This window comes from Sebastes fasciatus, chromosome 5 (genome assembly GCF_043250625.1).
Source record: "Sebastes fasciatus isolate fSebFas1 chromosome 5, fSebFas1.pri, whole genome shotgun sequence".
Lineage (NCBI taxonomy): Eukaryota > Metazoa > Chordata > Actinopteri > Perciformes > Sebastidae > Sebastes > Sebastes fasciatus.
In genome coordinates this window covers 16,602,827-16,618,435 of record NC_133799.1, presented here as the reverse complement: position 1 = coordinate 16,618,435, position 15,609 = coordinate 16,602,827, and the positions used below count along the sequence as shown (strand labels likewise).

Sequence of the window (15,609 nt, the reverse complement as noted above, 5' to 3'; positions counted from 1 at the left end):
ATGAGAAAAAAATGAAGAAAATAATTAAATTCTCCTCATTGTATCACCATCTACCATCCCACTTGCTGATTATTTACAAAACTTCAATTTTGGGTTGAATCTTGTCCAAAGAACCTGGTGCATGCTGGAGATATTTAGTGTCTGGGTGAGCAGCAGTGAAACCTGCAAGGACAACTCTCATCCTTTTCTTTATAAATTGTCTTGATTCCTAAAATAAAAAGTGTTCCTCATATCCTGGCTGCATTATAATAAGCCTTATTATATATTGTGATGAGTGACTTCTTGCTGCTGGTCCGGGGCCCCTCCAGGAGCCACTGCAGTGAGCTATTTATGGTCTCCACATGCAGGAACAAGGTCCCGCCTCTCCTGAGACACTTTTCATATATACCATGTCAGACTCTTGCTTTCTCCTCCTCCTCTCGCTGAGTACACCTATGGAGGATGCTTTCCTGCCTCGAGGGGCCTCCTCTTCTTCCTGCTCTCTGATTGGCCCCCGGTGCGCCTCTGCCGCGGTGACGTCATCTCCCCCCTGCAGCCTGCAGAGCTGAATGGACCGAGCAGCCTGTCTGATGTCTGATTCACTCCAAAAAACAGCTCGGCACGGCACGGCACGGACATCACCCCGGGAATAGAGAGCTAACAGGGGATAGAGAGGCTTGTTGACGAGCTGCATGCAGAAAGGAGAGAGAGAGAGAGGCCTCCACTTCTGCAGCATCTATATATACTTTTTGTTTTTCTCCAGGAGACAGGACTGAGGTATATGCGGGTGTATGTGCGTGCGTTTGTCTCCGGGTTTGGATCACGATGATGCAAAGTGCGGCGGTCCTACCGACAGAGAGTCCTGTAAAGAGTTTACCGGAGATTCTCGGAGTGCCACTGCAACGTAAGACATTTTAAAAATCCTTTTTTTATGGTTGATTATCAATCTAGAAACCGGTTGGAGAGTGCAACCTGATGTGCTGAGATGATGAGGAGGAGGATGAGGAGGAGAGGAGGATGGACCTCTCTGTCTTAGATTGTCACGTACAGGCCAGTGATGTGTCATGCTGCTTATATTTCCTCTTAAATAATACTGATTATTGGCCTCAAAGCCAAGCAACAACCATTACGCATGAACCAATTAATCTCTTACAGGCTGTATAGTCTTGCAATAGGATGCAACACTTTATAGTGCAAAAGATGGCACCTTCATCCCATAATTAGAATTAAAAAAAAAGAAGATAATTTCTGTTATTTAAAGCAACAGTATTTAATTTCTCAAAGCCAAGCAAGGACCATTACGCATGGCCAATTAATCTGCAGGCTGTATATAGTCTTGCAATAGGATGCAACACTTTATAGTGCAAAAGATGGCACCTTCATCCCATAATTAGAATTTTAAAAAATAAAAGATAATTTCTGTTATTTAAAGCAACAGTATTTAATTTCTCCAGTTTTGGCCTGAAACTTTGCAGTCAGTAATAATACTGATTATTGGCCTCAAAGCCAAGCAACGACCATTACGCATGAACCAATTAATCTCCACAGGCTGTATAGTCTTGCAATAGGATGCAACACTTTATAGTGCAAAAGATGGCACATTCATCCCATAATTAGAATTAAAAAAAATAAAAGATAATTTCTGTTATTTAAAGCAACAGTATTTAATTTCTCCAGTTTAATATCTATAGTAAACACAATATAAAGAATATATTAGAATAAACTATAATATATCAGACTACTACAACTAGCTTATAAAATATGAACATAGAATAACAATAACATGTTGAGAGCTTGCCTATGTACCTAGCTGCAACATGTGTCGATTAATTGTCAATTAAATTAATCGCTAACTATTTAGATAATCGATTTGAGTTATTTTTTTAAGAATAAAAAGTCAAATTCTCAGATTCCAGCTTCTTAAATGTGAATATTTTCTGGTTTCTTTACTCCTCTATGCTGATCGACATTTTCTGACATTTTATAGACCAAACAACTAGTCGATTAATCGAGAAAATAATAGACAGATTAATCGACAATGAAAATAATCATTAGTTGCAGCACTTGATGCATCTTTTAATATTACAACCATGAGTCCACCTAAGCCTACATAGTCTTCTAGCTCAATGAAAAAAAGAAAATAAATAAATTCTCCTCCCACCATCCCACTTGCTGATTATCTACAAAACTTCCATTTTTGAATAATAAGATAATTTCTGTCATTTAAAGCAACAGTATTTCATTTCTTCCATTTTTTGCCTGAAACTTTGCAGTCAGGTTTGTTGCTCACAGTGAAGCCTTCAGGCAGCCAGCTGTTAATTTGTAAACGAGACTTCATGGTCAAGAGATCAGACGCAGTTGTCATCACCTCATCAGACAAACACACACTGACTGTGATTGACACACATTACTGGGTCAAATAAATGCCTGATGCACATTATTTTGTAGTTTTATCTCTGAAGCAAGGCCTAGATATCAGTTTTTATTTAATTTTTTACAATTAAGGATGATTTTAAAGCAGCATTGTGCCATAATTTATTCAGGATAAGACCAAATATTTATCAGTTTTCAGCATCTTATTGTAGCATCAAAGGGGAGAATTACCTTACATCTGTTCGTCCCGGAGTGTTAATCTGTCCCAGGCTCTTTATAATCTGATCGTGCAATCAAGATAGAAGTGCAATGGGATACATCTCTGCTCCTCTGACCTAATTATTCACAGGCGAGTTAGTCAAATGTACAGATGGAGCTACTTTAATAGGATATACCACCAAAAAACAAAAAAAATTAAATTAAATGGAATAATACATTGAGATAATTACTGGACTGCTCCTTGGTTTCAAAACATTGATAATAAAACGTTTGGTCAAAATTGTTCCTTCCTGTAGCTGTAAATATTTATAGTAAATTCTAACACACACTTGGCTTCCAAAAAAATAAAAATAATAATAATATTATTTTGTATTTGTATTTTTTTTGGAAGCCAAACGTGTATTAGAATTTATCCTAAATAAAAAAACTAAATAATATTAATTTGTATTATTATTTTTGGAAACCAAATGTGTGGTAGAATTAACCCTAAATATAAATACTTATTATTATTATTATTATTATTATTATTATTATTATTATTATTATTATTATTATTATTTGGAAGCCTAATGTGTCAGCATTTTCCCTAAACAAAAATACAAAATAATATTTTCCTTGCACCACATTGCTGATGCCTGTTTAGTGTAAACAAACAAAAATGCAAACTAAAATACAGATGAAATAGAATAACTGTCATTTTGGAGTCTTGCAGCCTGTTCAGAAGAGTATTTAAAGGAAAAAAGAGACTATATGTGGTCGGCTTATGCTCTTTAATTTTATAAATCGAGGCAGATTAAAAGATTGGATAAAGATCCTGCCACTCAGCCCCCCTGCAGCCACAGCATTCATCCTGGATTTAAACCTGGATTATTCCAGGAATATAAAAGCAACAGAGAATTTATCTAAACATTTATTTTATACCGTGGACAGAGTGCTCTGCTGACTCAGGGCAATTACACCTAAAAACCTTAACCTGCAGGCTATTAGTCTGGGATATAAAGTGTTTACTTCACGTTTAATTACCACAAATCATTTGACAATTGGAAGTATGAGAGGGCTGCCAGACTGCACTTATTCTTATATAGGGGGAAAAAAACTGTTAAAGCAGTTTGGCTGTTGGACTGAAAATGTGTTTCACTTCATGATGGAGGTGATGAGGCTGGATTGTAGAGAGAGGATTGAAAGAGTGGAGTGGCAACAGATAGCAAGATATGAAGACCTCCTGAATGAACGAGGTTTACTCTCTCTCTCTCTGTCTCTCTCTGTCTCTCTCTCTCTCTCTCACACACACACACACACTGAAGCTGGACGGTGGACCCTCTGTCGTTGCCAAGATCGTGCTGCTTTCCTTTCAGCACCACCTCTCTCTCAGCTCAGCTTCATCCAACCCACCACTTATCTCCACATATTTAAAACGCCTCTAATTTCTCTTCATATTTAAAAAAAAACCCAAAAAAACAAGACACAGATTTAAGTGCAATCCCTTCTTAATAATTTCTTCTATCATCCCTGTACGAATTAATTAATTATCGAGGTGAAACAAAGCCAGTCCAGCCTGTAATCCTGTCTCTCTCGCTATCTGTGTGTGTGTGTGCAGGAATGTTTCTCTATTTATTGTGTGCATCGCTGTCATTTGGTGGTTTTTATGCTGCAAGATAGGCCGGATATTTTCTGCAAGTTATGAAATTCTATCTCCTCATAAAAACCCGAAAATATTCTATATAGTCTGTTTTTTTCACTGTGCATTTAACCGTTCATTTTAGTCACAAATGTCACAAATTAAAGCTGCAAAAAATAGTACAAAATTATTGCATATCCTGCATTTTTAAGGGCTGAACATGCATTTTAAATTATATATATTAAATGTGGGTGTGTGCAGACAGCTTCCATGTTGCATAACCCGACAGCTTTGTATTTTTGCAGACTGTATATGCTGTGATGAGATGAAGGCATCTTGAGCTGTAGACGGTTGTTGTTGTTAGATGATGTTTTGTCTCGCTGCCGCAGCTCTTGTGTGTGTGTTTATATTATACTGGCGTTTCCATTTCTCCTCGATATTGATTTTTCATTATCGGATATCATGTGGATGTTTGACTAAGTGAAGCCGCGAGAGGAAATTTAGAAAAAGATTGCACAGTTATTTACAGAATAATTGAAGAAGATTTAATGTTGTTTTTTATATGATAGGACGAGGCCTTTTTGTCAAAATATAAATCACGGTTTGATTCTCTGTTAGATGCAATGAAAATGATAAGTTTAATTATGATTAATGTGTATAAAATAAACTGACAGTTCCTGTACAACATTTCCAAATTATGGCATTTGGTTGTTTATTATTAAGGTCCAGCTTTGAGGGGAAATATGCATTTTGTTGTGGATAAACATTTGATTCTCATTGATTCATTAATTCAATTTCACTTTTTGAAATGTGCAGTTTACTGTAGATGATCGATGTCGCTGCAGAATTAGATGATATTAAGGAATCGGTTTGGTTCCCTGTTTCTGTATATACAGTATGTGCACATGTGGTTGTGGTCTGCTGCTTCCCAGTTGTGTTTTTCACAACCACAAAAAAAAGAAATGAAATTGAATCTCGTCTTGACCCTGATAGCTCCAGAAAACCATCAAGAGAGATGGTCAGGCTTCAGAGGAACAGAACCGGTTAAACAAAATTAATAAAAATCGATATGAATGTCAAAAAGTACAGTAGGTTTATCTCTGCTGGGAAACAGCTCCGAGTTCAGCACCTTGGACAATGACGGACATATTTCACAAAGCGCTTCAAATACACAACTAGACTGACAATTGTTTGTTGTTTGTTTTTAACATGGTATCCTGTTTTTATTATTTAACAAAGATGGTAAAAATCTAAATCAAAAATCTAATTCATATTTCTCAAAAAATAACTCCACTAATTGTTGAATGACTGACAATTGTTTGTTGTTAACATGGCATCCTGTTTTTATTATTTAACAAAGATGGTAAAAATCAAAATCAAAAATCAAATTCATTACTCTCAAAAAATAACTCCACTAATTGTTGAATGACTGACAATTTTCTGTTTTTTTAACATGGCATCCTGTTTTTATTGTTTAACAAAGATGGTAAAATAAAAATAAAAAATAAAATTCATAACTTCCATAATTTAAAATTATTAAAAATAAGAAATTAGTGAGATAAAAGTGGGTAAAAAAAATAAATAAAAAAATAACCACTAATTGTTGAGTGACTGAAAATTTTTTTTTTTTTTAACATGGCATCCTGTTTTTATTGTTTAACAAAGATGGTAAAATAAAAAATCTAATTCATAACTCTCATAATTTAAAATGATTAAAAATAAGAAATTCGTGAGATAAAAGTGGGTCAAAATAATTGAAAAAAATATAACTCCACTAATTGTTGAATAAATAAACAAATAAAACAAACAAACCTTTATAAAATAATAAAATAATAATAATAATAATAATAATAATAATAGTAATAATAATAATAAAACAACAATTTTAAAAATACATTTGTATCTTTGACTATCATAATTATTGTATAATATCCATAGTATAAATCTAGGTTTAATGTAGAGACAAATCACACTAATGACGAATTGTGCTTTTCAAGACCGAACTGCATGCTGGGATATGATGGATGAAAAAAACCCACGTGCAAAGTTGTGATTTAAATCATGTAAACATGTAAACATGATGAAACTGTTATTTTACCGTTTAACAACACTTGTCTGATAACATGTATTACTATAGATATCAGGTGTTTTACTCACGGTGCTGTTTCCCCTTACCCCGCAGAGATCCCTCAGTGTGCCGGCTGTAGTCAACACATCCTGGACAAGTTCATCCTGAAGGTGCTGGACCGTCACTGGCACTCCAAGTGCCTCAAGTGCGCCGACTGTCAGACTCCGCTGGCGGACAAATGCTTCTCCCGGGCGGGAAGCGTCTACTGCAAGGACGATTTCTTCAAGTCAGTCTCTTATTTCTCTTCTCATAGTCATAAACATTTGTTCATAATTAACCAAGAGGCTTTCTGTTTAAGTTCTTGGCCTGAACTGTGAGAGCAAATACGGGGTAACGTCTAACGGCTAACGTCTAACGGCTAATGTCTAACGGTTAATGGCTAACGGTTAACTTCTAACGGTTAACGGCTAACGGTTAACTTCTAACGGTTAACGGCTAACGGTTAACTTCTAACGGTTAACGGCTAACGGTCAACTTCTAACGGTTAACGGCTAACTGCAACATTTAGTTTAGTTGCACCCAGAGAAAGTACGATTTTGGTTACTTTTCACTAATTAACGTTACTAAATGGGATATTTCTGACGGGAACAAGTCTTTGAATAATTTGTCTTTATTTGATATTTACAAAAAAACCATTACTGGTTTATATATCTCTTATCTAAATTAGCAAACTAGCAATATTAGCTTAAAGGTCCCATATCATGCTCATTTTCAGATTCATGTTTGTATTCTGTGTTTCTACTAGAACATGTTTACATGCTTTAATGTTTAAAAAACACATTATTTTTCCAAAACTGTCTGTCTGAATATGCCTGTATTTACCCTCTGTCTGAAACACTCCGTTTTAGTGCATTTCAACTGAATGGCAACATAATTACGTTGCTAGGCAACAGCTTGGGTCCATGTTTACTTCCTGTCAGTTGATGTTATTCACATACACTAAAACAGGAAATAAACTGGGACACATTTAGTATGTTTACGTTTAAAACTGTGAAATGGTCTAAATATTGTCGATTTGTGACATCACAAATCGACAGAAATCCTAACGGCTTGTTTCAAATGCACAGCTTCTGAATAGGGGCTGTGTGTATTTCTCCGTACATTGAGTGTTTTGATACTTTAACAGTATTTATAAATCACTTAAACCTGCTTTATAATATAAAATACATGAAAATCTCACTTTTTACAATATAGGACCTTTAAATCGTTAGCCTACATGTTTCAAAGTTGCTATTAGCATGTTAGCATAAATGCAGTGTTTCTCGTCTATATGCTAATATGCTAATAGCAACTTCGAAACAAGTAGTATATTAGCATTAATCCAGTGTTTCTCGTTTTTATCTTATTGTCTAAGAATTTGTTGTAATTTTTTGAAAAGTCATGCTTTATTATAATGAAAGAAAAATAATCCAGTTATTTAAAAAAATGTAAAGGTTTTATTGACATTATTATCTATTTCTAAACCAAAACATCCACAGGGAGAGCCAGTATATTTATAATATTTTGGTTAATAATTATTATTGTCTGGGTTGAGTTAATAATTATTTTTGTCTAAATTGTTAATATGATTTTGTATTAAACACCTATCACTTTGCTGGTCTGTTATAAATGGGTTAGGCCTTTTTTTCTAGGAAGACATTTTTTGACATGTCACAGTAGGGAAAGCACAGGTGCAAATTATGAAATTAATGATGGCTGAATACCATTTAGCTGCTTTGATTTCAGGGTTCAGGTATCGTGCATACTGGCTCACTGTCTCTCTCACTGGGACACTTGAATTGAACAGCGCCATTGTTATTAGTTATACCTTTGCTTTTTTCTACTTTGACAAGTGAAAATGTCTGCTGTGAGAAAGGCCAATTACTCAGCTGATGGTATTCATAATAGCCATAATAAGCCTTCATAATTGGCTGTTTTGTGCTGACATCATGAGCGGAAGCAGCATTTCAAAACAAGAGCTCAAAAACTCCTTTTCTTTTTCAATATTTTTGCCATTTCCCCCTTTTTTCCTTTTCCTTTCTTTCTCTCAAACGATTGGATTTCTGAGGCATTACAGAAGAAAATTTAGTTTGACATTTATCCAAAACAGGATCAGCAGATCCGGGGCTTTTTACTAAATCATGTTTGAAAGGTTTTAATGCTCAAAGCTTGAATGAGACCTAAAGAGCTCTGGAGTCTTCACTGAGCGCTAACAGTGTTAGCCGACCCCGGGGGACGGCAGGGGGACGGTTGCATGTTCTGTGCTGTGAGAACACGCACATACATAAACACAGAAACACACACATGCGTAGACACACAGATTCAGCGGTGTATGCTTCCCAGTAATGATTTGGAGGCTTCACCTTGCTCTTTTTTATTTCTATGGGTTGGTTGTGTGATATAAAGCCTCTCCTGAGTCAGTGTTTTATTGGTTTTCCTCAGGGTGTGTTTACTGTGAGCACCCCTCCTCCTCTTCCTCTTCCTCTTCCTCCTTTTCCTTCACCTCCTCCTCCTCCTCAGCTCTCAGTACTTCATCTGCAAACACATAAACATGCACACACACACACACACACACACACACACACACAGGCGTGCACACACCCCACAGTGCATTGATCCTCTCCATCCATCAACCTGCGGACAGGTCTATCGTTAACAGAAATGCATTCCAGTGCCGATTTTTTTCCTCTACAACAGCTGGAGCTTCTATTAATACAGACACGGTGCCATCATTCTTGGCTACAGTTGAGGAAATATCTGTCTGGCATGTGAAATTTTAATCTTGGTTGGTCTCGCTATCTCCACCAGCCTGTAAAATGGGCATAAAATAAGAGACGGATGTCAGTCTACCCTGCTGGTGTTTTGCATCAAATGTTCTAATGGCAGCTCTCTTCTTCATGTTTTCCTACAGGCGTTTTGGAACAAAATGTGCATCATGCCAACAGGGGATCCCTCCGACGCAGGTCGTGCGAAAGGCACAGGACTTTGTGTATCACCTGCACTGCTTCGCCTGCATCATGTGCAGCCGACAGCTGGCCACCGGGGACGAGTTTTACCTCATGGAGGACGGGAGGCTAGTGTGCAAGGTGGATTATGAGACCGCGAAACAAAACGGTAGGTCTGCAATGCAACCAAAATACTAGCCACACAATATTAGCTGATACTTAACTAAAATCAGGCCAATTTAAAAGAAAAACACAGGTCGAAACTTTACTTTCGAATTGTTTCAACAATCATGACTCATTTATATCCATACAGTCAGACACAGCCTGTGTGATTCAGCCTGGTTTGCCTTAACTACATCAGAATCACAGTAGAGGATGTGACAGATCCAGCTGTGTACACTGTGTAATGCAGTGAAATGACTACTGACTGTGGATCTATGTTGTTTGTCGTCTGGGTGTGTATGCTGTCTCTCTCCCTCCCTCTCTTCTGAGATTTCCATGCATCTTTGATTGATTATGTAAAGTGAAGCAATGCTCTTATATGGTGTGGCTCCAATAACTCCATTCCTCTGTGCCTCCGGCTGTGTAGATTTATGTCCTCTGCTGTGGGAGGGGGACAGATGCACAAGGACAATAATACACTTCCATACATGACCATTCACTTCATTTAACGCGCATACACTCCACGCAAAGGCCGAGGGGGCAACGACTGTTAAGGCAACGTGACGAATGTAAGAAGAAGTCACTCACACTTGTAATGATGTTTTCAGATGATTCAGAGGCGGGGACCAAGCGGCCGAGGACCACCATCACGGCCAAGCAGCTAGAGACCCTCAAAAGTGCCTACAAAAACTCGCCGAAGCCGGCCCGCCACGTCAGAGAGCAGCTGTCCTCGGAGACGGGGCTGGACATGAGAGTTGTGCAGGTAGAGGGCTTTGTCTTTTGTCCATATTCCTGCAAAAAGCTGTCCGTTATCTGCAACCTGTATAAAGCAGCAAAAAAACAACATCATATCATCCTGATTTGAACATCTTTCAACTACCTACGATTTTTAATAATTAAGCTTCATCACTTTATGTTTTAGCCCTGTATGGTCTTTATTATCAGACCTTGGAGCTAAAAAGATTATATTTTTTTATTTGAAAGGTGATGCAGACACGATGCAAACACATTACCTCTATTAAACGTAATAAAGGTAACTTTAATTGTTTTTGAGCCTCTTTTTAGGACTCTATTCTCTGCTTTAACATTTCCACGATTTTATTGCTTTTTCTATTGATTTAATATTCAAATGTGAATATTTTTACAACACCGTTTTGAACAGTCATTTTTTTAGTTTGTTATAATGTCAATTTTAGTTTGTTATGTATTCCACCATGTATTCCAATGTGTTCACAACTATTTTGTGTCAAAGAAAATGGTTTTCTAACATTTCATGAAATACCATGAATCGTTGAATATGTCTGATTAAACTGAAAAAATATTATTCATGATGATTTGAATGATGAATTACAATATTAGTTATTATTGTCACTATAATAATTGGTATTATCTCCATCAGGTGTGGTTCCAGAACCGGCGAGCAAAGGAAAAGCGTCTGAAGAAAGATGCAGGTCGACATCGCTGGACTCAGTTTTATAAAAGTGTTAAACGCAGCCGAGGAGGAACTAAAGTGGAGAAGGAAAGCTCGGCCGACGACGCAGGACTCAGTGACAGTGAACTGAGCTTCAGAGGTGCGTAATGTGTGGGCAACTTCAACTGAGTGCTTAAGAGAGAGATTCCTGAAAGGGAATTGTCAGTCATGCTGTCGTGCTAATGGGATTAAGGGAGCCTAAAAGCTGCTAAATGATACGCTGCAGCAGCAATTGAATGCGTTTTTGTGGCCATTCATTTGTTTTCTTGCATTGTTCAATGCACGGTGTCAGAAAGATCCAAGACGGCATTCTCATTTCTCATTCCCCTCACACCTCGCCGTGGCCGCTGACGCATCCTCCTGCCTCCGTTTGTTGCCATGATGGAGCTTATTGGAAAAGAGAGAGCGTCCTTAGTGGGATGCAAACGACATTTTAGACATCCCTGTGTTATTTAATGTTCACAAAACCCGTTTTGGGTAGTCGTAAAAGTCTTCCAGCCACTTTTAAAAAGAAGGCCATTTTTATGAGAAATGAAAACATGGTGACAGAAACTCTATAAAGCATGTGAGGCTTTTAGTCAATTAGAGAGAAAGCGCTCTGGGGCATTGTTGTTATTGAAGCCACTCGGGACGGATTGAGATGGAAACAAATATTTTGTGCTGCAGTAATCACACACATACAGATCTCCTTTGTCAGAGAAGAAAGTAAAGCACCTCCTTTCTCACCAACAAAACTCAAATGCTTATCAAATACTTAGTGGTCCACTTACTGTACCTGTGAAATCCACATAACGTTGCCACGATAAATCTCACCCATAAAAGCACTTAACTGTATTGAAATATAACAACTATATAATGCTCTTGCGGTTGACAGCACTGTTGATGTGTCAAAGTTTTTACACCCCTCATGCTATGTGATGGCGTCTCTTCCACAGACGACCAGGTCCTGTCGGATCTCGGCCACGCCAACGGACTATATGGGAGCGTCGGTGACGTGACCAACAGCGTGGTGCTGAACGGCGGCTTCTCTGTCGACGCGGCGGGACAGCCCTACCACGACATCCGGGCGGGAAGCCCCTACGGTCTCCCTCAGTCGCCCTCCTCCATCACCTCTCTACCCGGCCACACCCCTCTCCTCAACAACCTGGGCTTCAGCATGGACAGTCTAGTGGTGCAGGGCGGACCGGGCGGCGTGGGGCAGGCTCTGAGGGCCATGGCGGGGGGCCCGACCTCAGACCTCTCCACAGGCAGCAGTACAGGATACCCCGACTTCCCCACCAGCCCCGCCTCCTGGCTGGACGAGATGGACCATTCCCAGTTTTGAGTCTCGAACACGGCAGAAGATCGCTGTGGGGATACGGCAAAACATTTTTACATTTCTTTCTATCACCCTCCAAGACTGGTATGTTTTGTGATTTTGGGTGAAGAAGAGGAGGAAGGACTCAGTCCCTCAGCAGTCGTAACGGTGAGGTATCGGTGTAGCCCGAACAAAAGCAGTGAAGAACACCTCCGCGCCGTTGAATGTTCAATCTCAACACTGTATCATACAATTTTTTGGTATCACCTGACTTTATTTTGTCCTTTCACTCTGAGAATGAGACTGGATTTCGGTGGATTAACGCTCACAGGGGAGGTAACATTGTCCCCCAAAATAAACCATCCCAGCTACAACAATAGGGCTACAATCTAGATCAAAGTCCCTATGAGACCGAGGAGGCACCTGCATGCTTCTGATTCACGATGAGTAGGACTGCTGTCTGGCCATATCGAAGCCTTTTACATTGGCAATGCACTTTACTCTCCTCTTCTTTTTCTACACATATGGACAGCAATGCAGAGAGAGGAAGAGAGAGAAAGAGGAGAGACATATGCACAAGGCAAAAACACAGTGTTTCATTGGGAGAGAAATTTACAAGAACAGTGGCACAAGTGTGAATTTTGAACCATGCTGATGTTTTTTTAATGTATTGCTGAAGCTTACAAGTTATTAGGAAGTAGATGGCCGTTGATCTGTCCGTCCGTCTATCCGTCCGTCCGTAGAAACTGATGTCTCCTCTGTTTGAATGAGGGCGAACACTGTTTGCTACACAGCAGGTCTCTCTTCTATATTTATAGGTGCTTGACTTGTTCTCGTCTGTGTAAAAGCTGTCTGAGAGCGGACGTCTGTCAGTATTAAATGATCCAGACACACCAGGCATCAAAGCTCATGTGGTGGAGGACAGTCAAGAAGTTTAGGGTTTGGACAAATTCAACTCTAACCACCACTAATATGTCACACATCTAAATTATTAATTTATTTTTGTTGAATGCACAGATGTAAGACAAGCAGATGTCCATTTATAAGACTCCTTTGCAGATATTATTAAGCAAATGAAATGGTTACGCAAATACAAAACATTTAATTTGACATTCAAGAAAACACCAACAAGTATTAGCAGCAGGAACGCAGATAAAAAGTCCCTTTGTGTTGGCTCTTGTGTTTCCTCAGTCTGATCCAGGCTTCTCTTGGTAATCTACTGCAGAGCTCTAGCTTTGCCTGCTATCAACCTACTTACTGACCCCAGATGTGTTGTCAATCTGTTCTCCCTCTGCCTGGCCTCCATGTCAGAGGGATTACCACAGAGCCCCCCACTATCAGGGCCGATACCCTACTGTCGCTGCAGTGCTGGCATGACTGATATGTTTCTTATAGTTCAGGCTACATCAGCTACATCTTAAGAGATAGAAGACTGGTTCACTAGAAGTTTCTGATTCTCCTGAAATGCAAACTACTCTTCTAATAATTTGATTTGACCTGTTGAGCATGTCAAAACCAGTAGAGGGAAGGTTTGCTTAAAAACACATCCTTACTACAATTTCTGTTTTATCAATTGAAGAAAAGAAATCTTATCTATGTGGTCACCTTTTCATGAAAAATTGCCAAGTTCTTTTTTTACCAGAGCATCTTATTTAAGAGCCAGAAAGCAAATCAACAAACAGAAAGTGACACCATTAAGAAAGTCAGGTAACACTTTGGATTACAGCCCACAAATTGCAGCGTAATTATGTAGTAGTTGGTATCAATGAAATACTTACTGTGTATCTATACTGGGATTGAAATATAAGTACAGGGGAAAATGACAATAGGTTAAGGAATAAGAGGGTTACAGTGTTGATATTTCAATGACATTAGTTGTGGTATAATTTATTTTAAAAGTATGTTATACTTTAAAGGTGTTATTGATTGTTTTTTTACATAGACAAACAATTAAAAAATAAATAATTCATCCACAGAGCTTTTAGAAAGGTGCCAAATGAAAGTATTGCTTTTCCTAAAAAAGATTATTATGATTGTGAATTAATCATTTTAAAATTTTTGACGGGTCCAAAATTAATGTTTTGTTTATCTCTGTGGAAGATATTTCTATTCCTCTACTCTAAATGCAAATTTGTTACCCATTATTTCCAGAGATACCCAGTAAGTGTTTCATTGGTACTTCATACGTACAAACTGTTTTCAGTGCAATATTTGCTGGCTATAATCTAAAGTGTTAAGTGAAAATCATACAGTAACACATTACCACTACAGTTTTGTTAAGTCTGTGATGCCTCAGAAGTTTGCATCTTAATTGTTGTAAATTTTGTACAGTTTGAAAACGTGTTGATCGTCTTGTTTCATGAGCGCTATTTATTATTATTGCCATGTGTCTTTGAAAAAGATGTAAAAGAGAGCACTGAATTTATTCATTTATGCCTTCTGTGTAATGGTATGAACCGTGTACAGTCAAATCTATATGAGGAAAATAAAGCTGAATTGTCTTTGGGTTACCCTCGAGTGCATTTCTCTTTAATAATAGACTTGGCTCTGTGGTGATGAATGTGAGAGTTAAGATTTTCAGCTGAACTTTGTTTTCAATATATCAAAAGAAAAATATCTGCTGTAGGTGTTTTTATTATTTTTGCCTTATCTAAACGCTCTTAGGGCGAGTTAACCCGCAAATTCATTTACCCATTGAGAGCATTTACCACACACTTAGGCCTCTATTCAATTGTGGAGATCCATTTAGTACCACCAGCGGACAGTGGTCAGTCAGTTAACAGTGATTGATGCTGCTTTCCTCTCTCGCTCTCGGGGTGGGGGGTGACAAGAAAGATGCATGAAGAGAGAGGAGAAAGAGAGGAAAAAATAAAACAAGTGGAGAAACAGATGCCTCGCCGGCTTCACTGATCCTCTCAGTGCTAAAGAGACGCAGCAGCAGATTGCAGCGCTGCACCGTCAAATCTATCCTTAATCCCTGTGCTGTTAACTAATTGTAGAGTGCTTTGTGAAATATGGGAAAATATACTTTGTGGTCAGGCAAAGAGGGAATATGGCCCATATGCCGGCAGTTAGCTTGTATGTCAATATGTCAAGCTGCTAAACAGACAATAATGAAGGGCTGTAGCCAGGATTTTTAACCACTGAGGTCATGAGAACCATTTTCTTACACCCCTAAGGAAATACTTTTACTAGCAACCAAAGATGTTTTCTATAATTTTGTATTATTGAGGCTGTTTCAAAGCTCTCCACTGCTGCTCCACATTTGTCATTCTGGTGGAGGAATACCAAATACTTTAAATTTAATTTTAATATTTGTTTTTCATTTAAAAAAAAAAAAAAAATTTTTTTTCGATAATATCTACACAGCCATGGTAGCGGCTCTGTGAGGATGTACTGAGTTAAATACCAGCATTCTAACATGCTCACAATGACAAT

At 38.2% G+C, this 15,609-nt stretch overlaps 1 protein-coding gene across 1 annotated transcript; it reads left to right on the top strand.

Moving 5' to 3' along the window:
- Positions 1–123: 123 nt before the first annotated feature.
- lhx4 (LIM homeobox 4) lies at positions 124–14,681 on the top strand. The gene is made up of 6 exons (XM_074635355.1): positions 124–883; positions 6,372–6,543; positions 9,208–9,410; positions 10,012–10,166; positions 10,803–10,974; positions 11,810–14,681. Exons 1-6 carry the CDS (start codon positions 805–807, stop codon positions 12,196–12,198), a joined length of 1,170 nt encoding a protein of 389 aa, XP_074491456.1. The 5' UTR covers positions 124–804; the 3' UTR covers positions 12,199–14,681.
- The last annotated feature ends 928 nt before the right edge of the window (positions 14,682–15,609 follow it).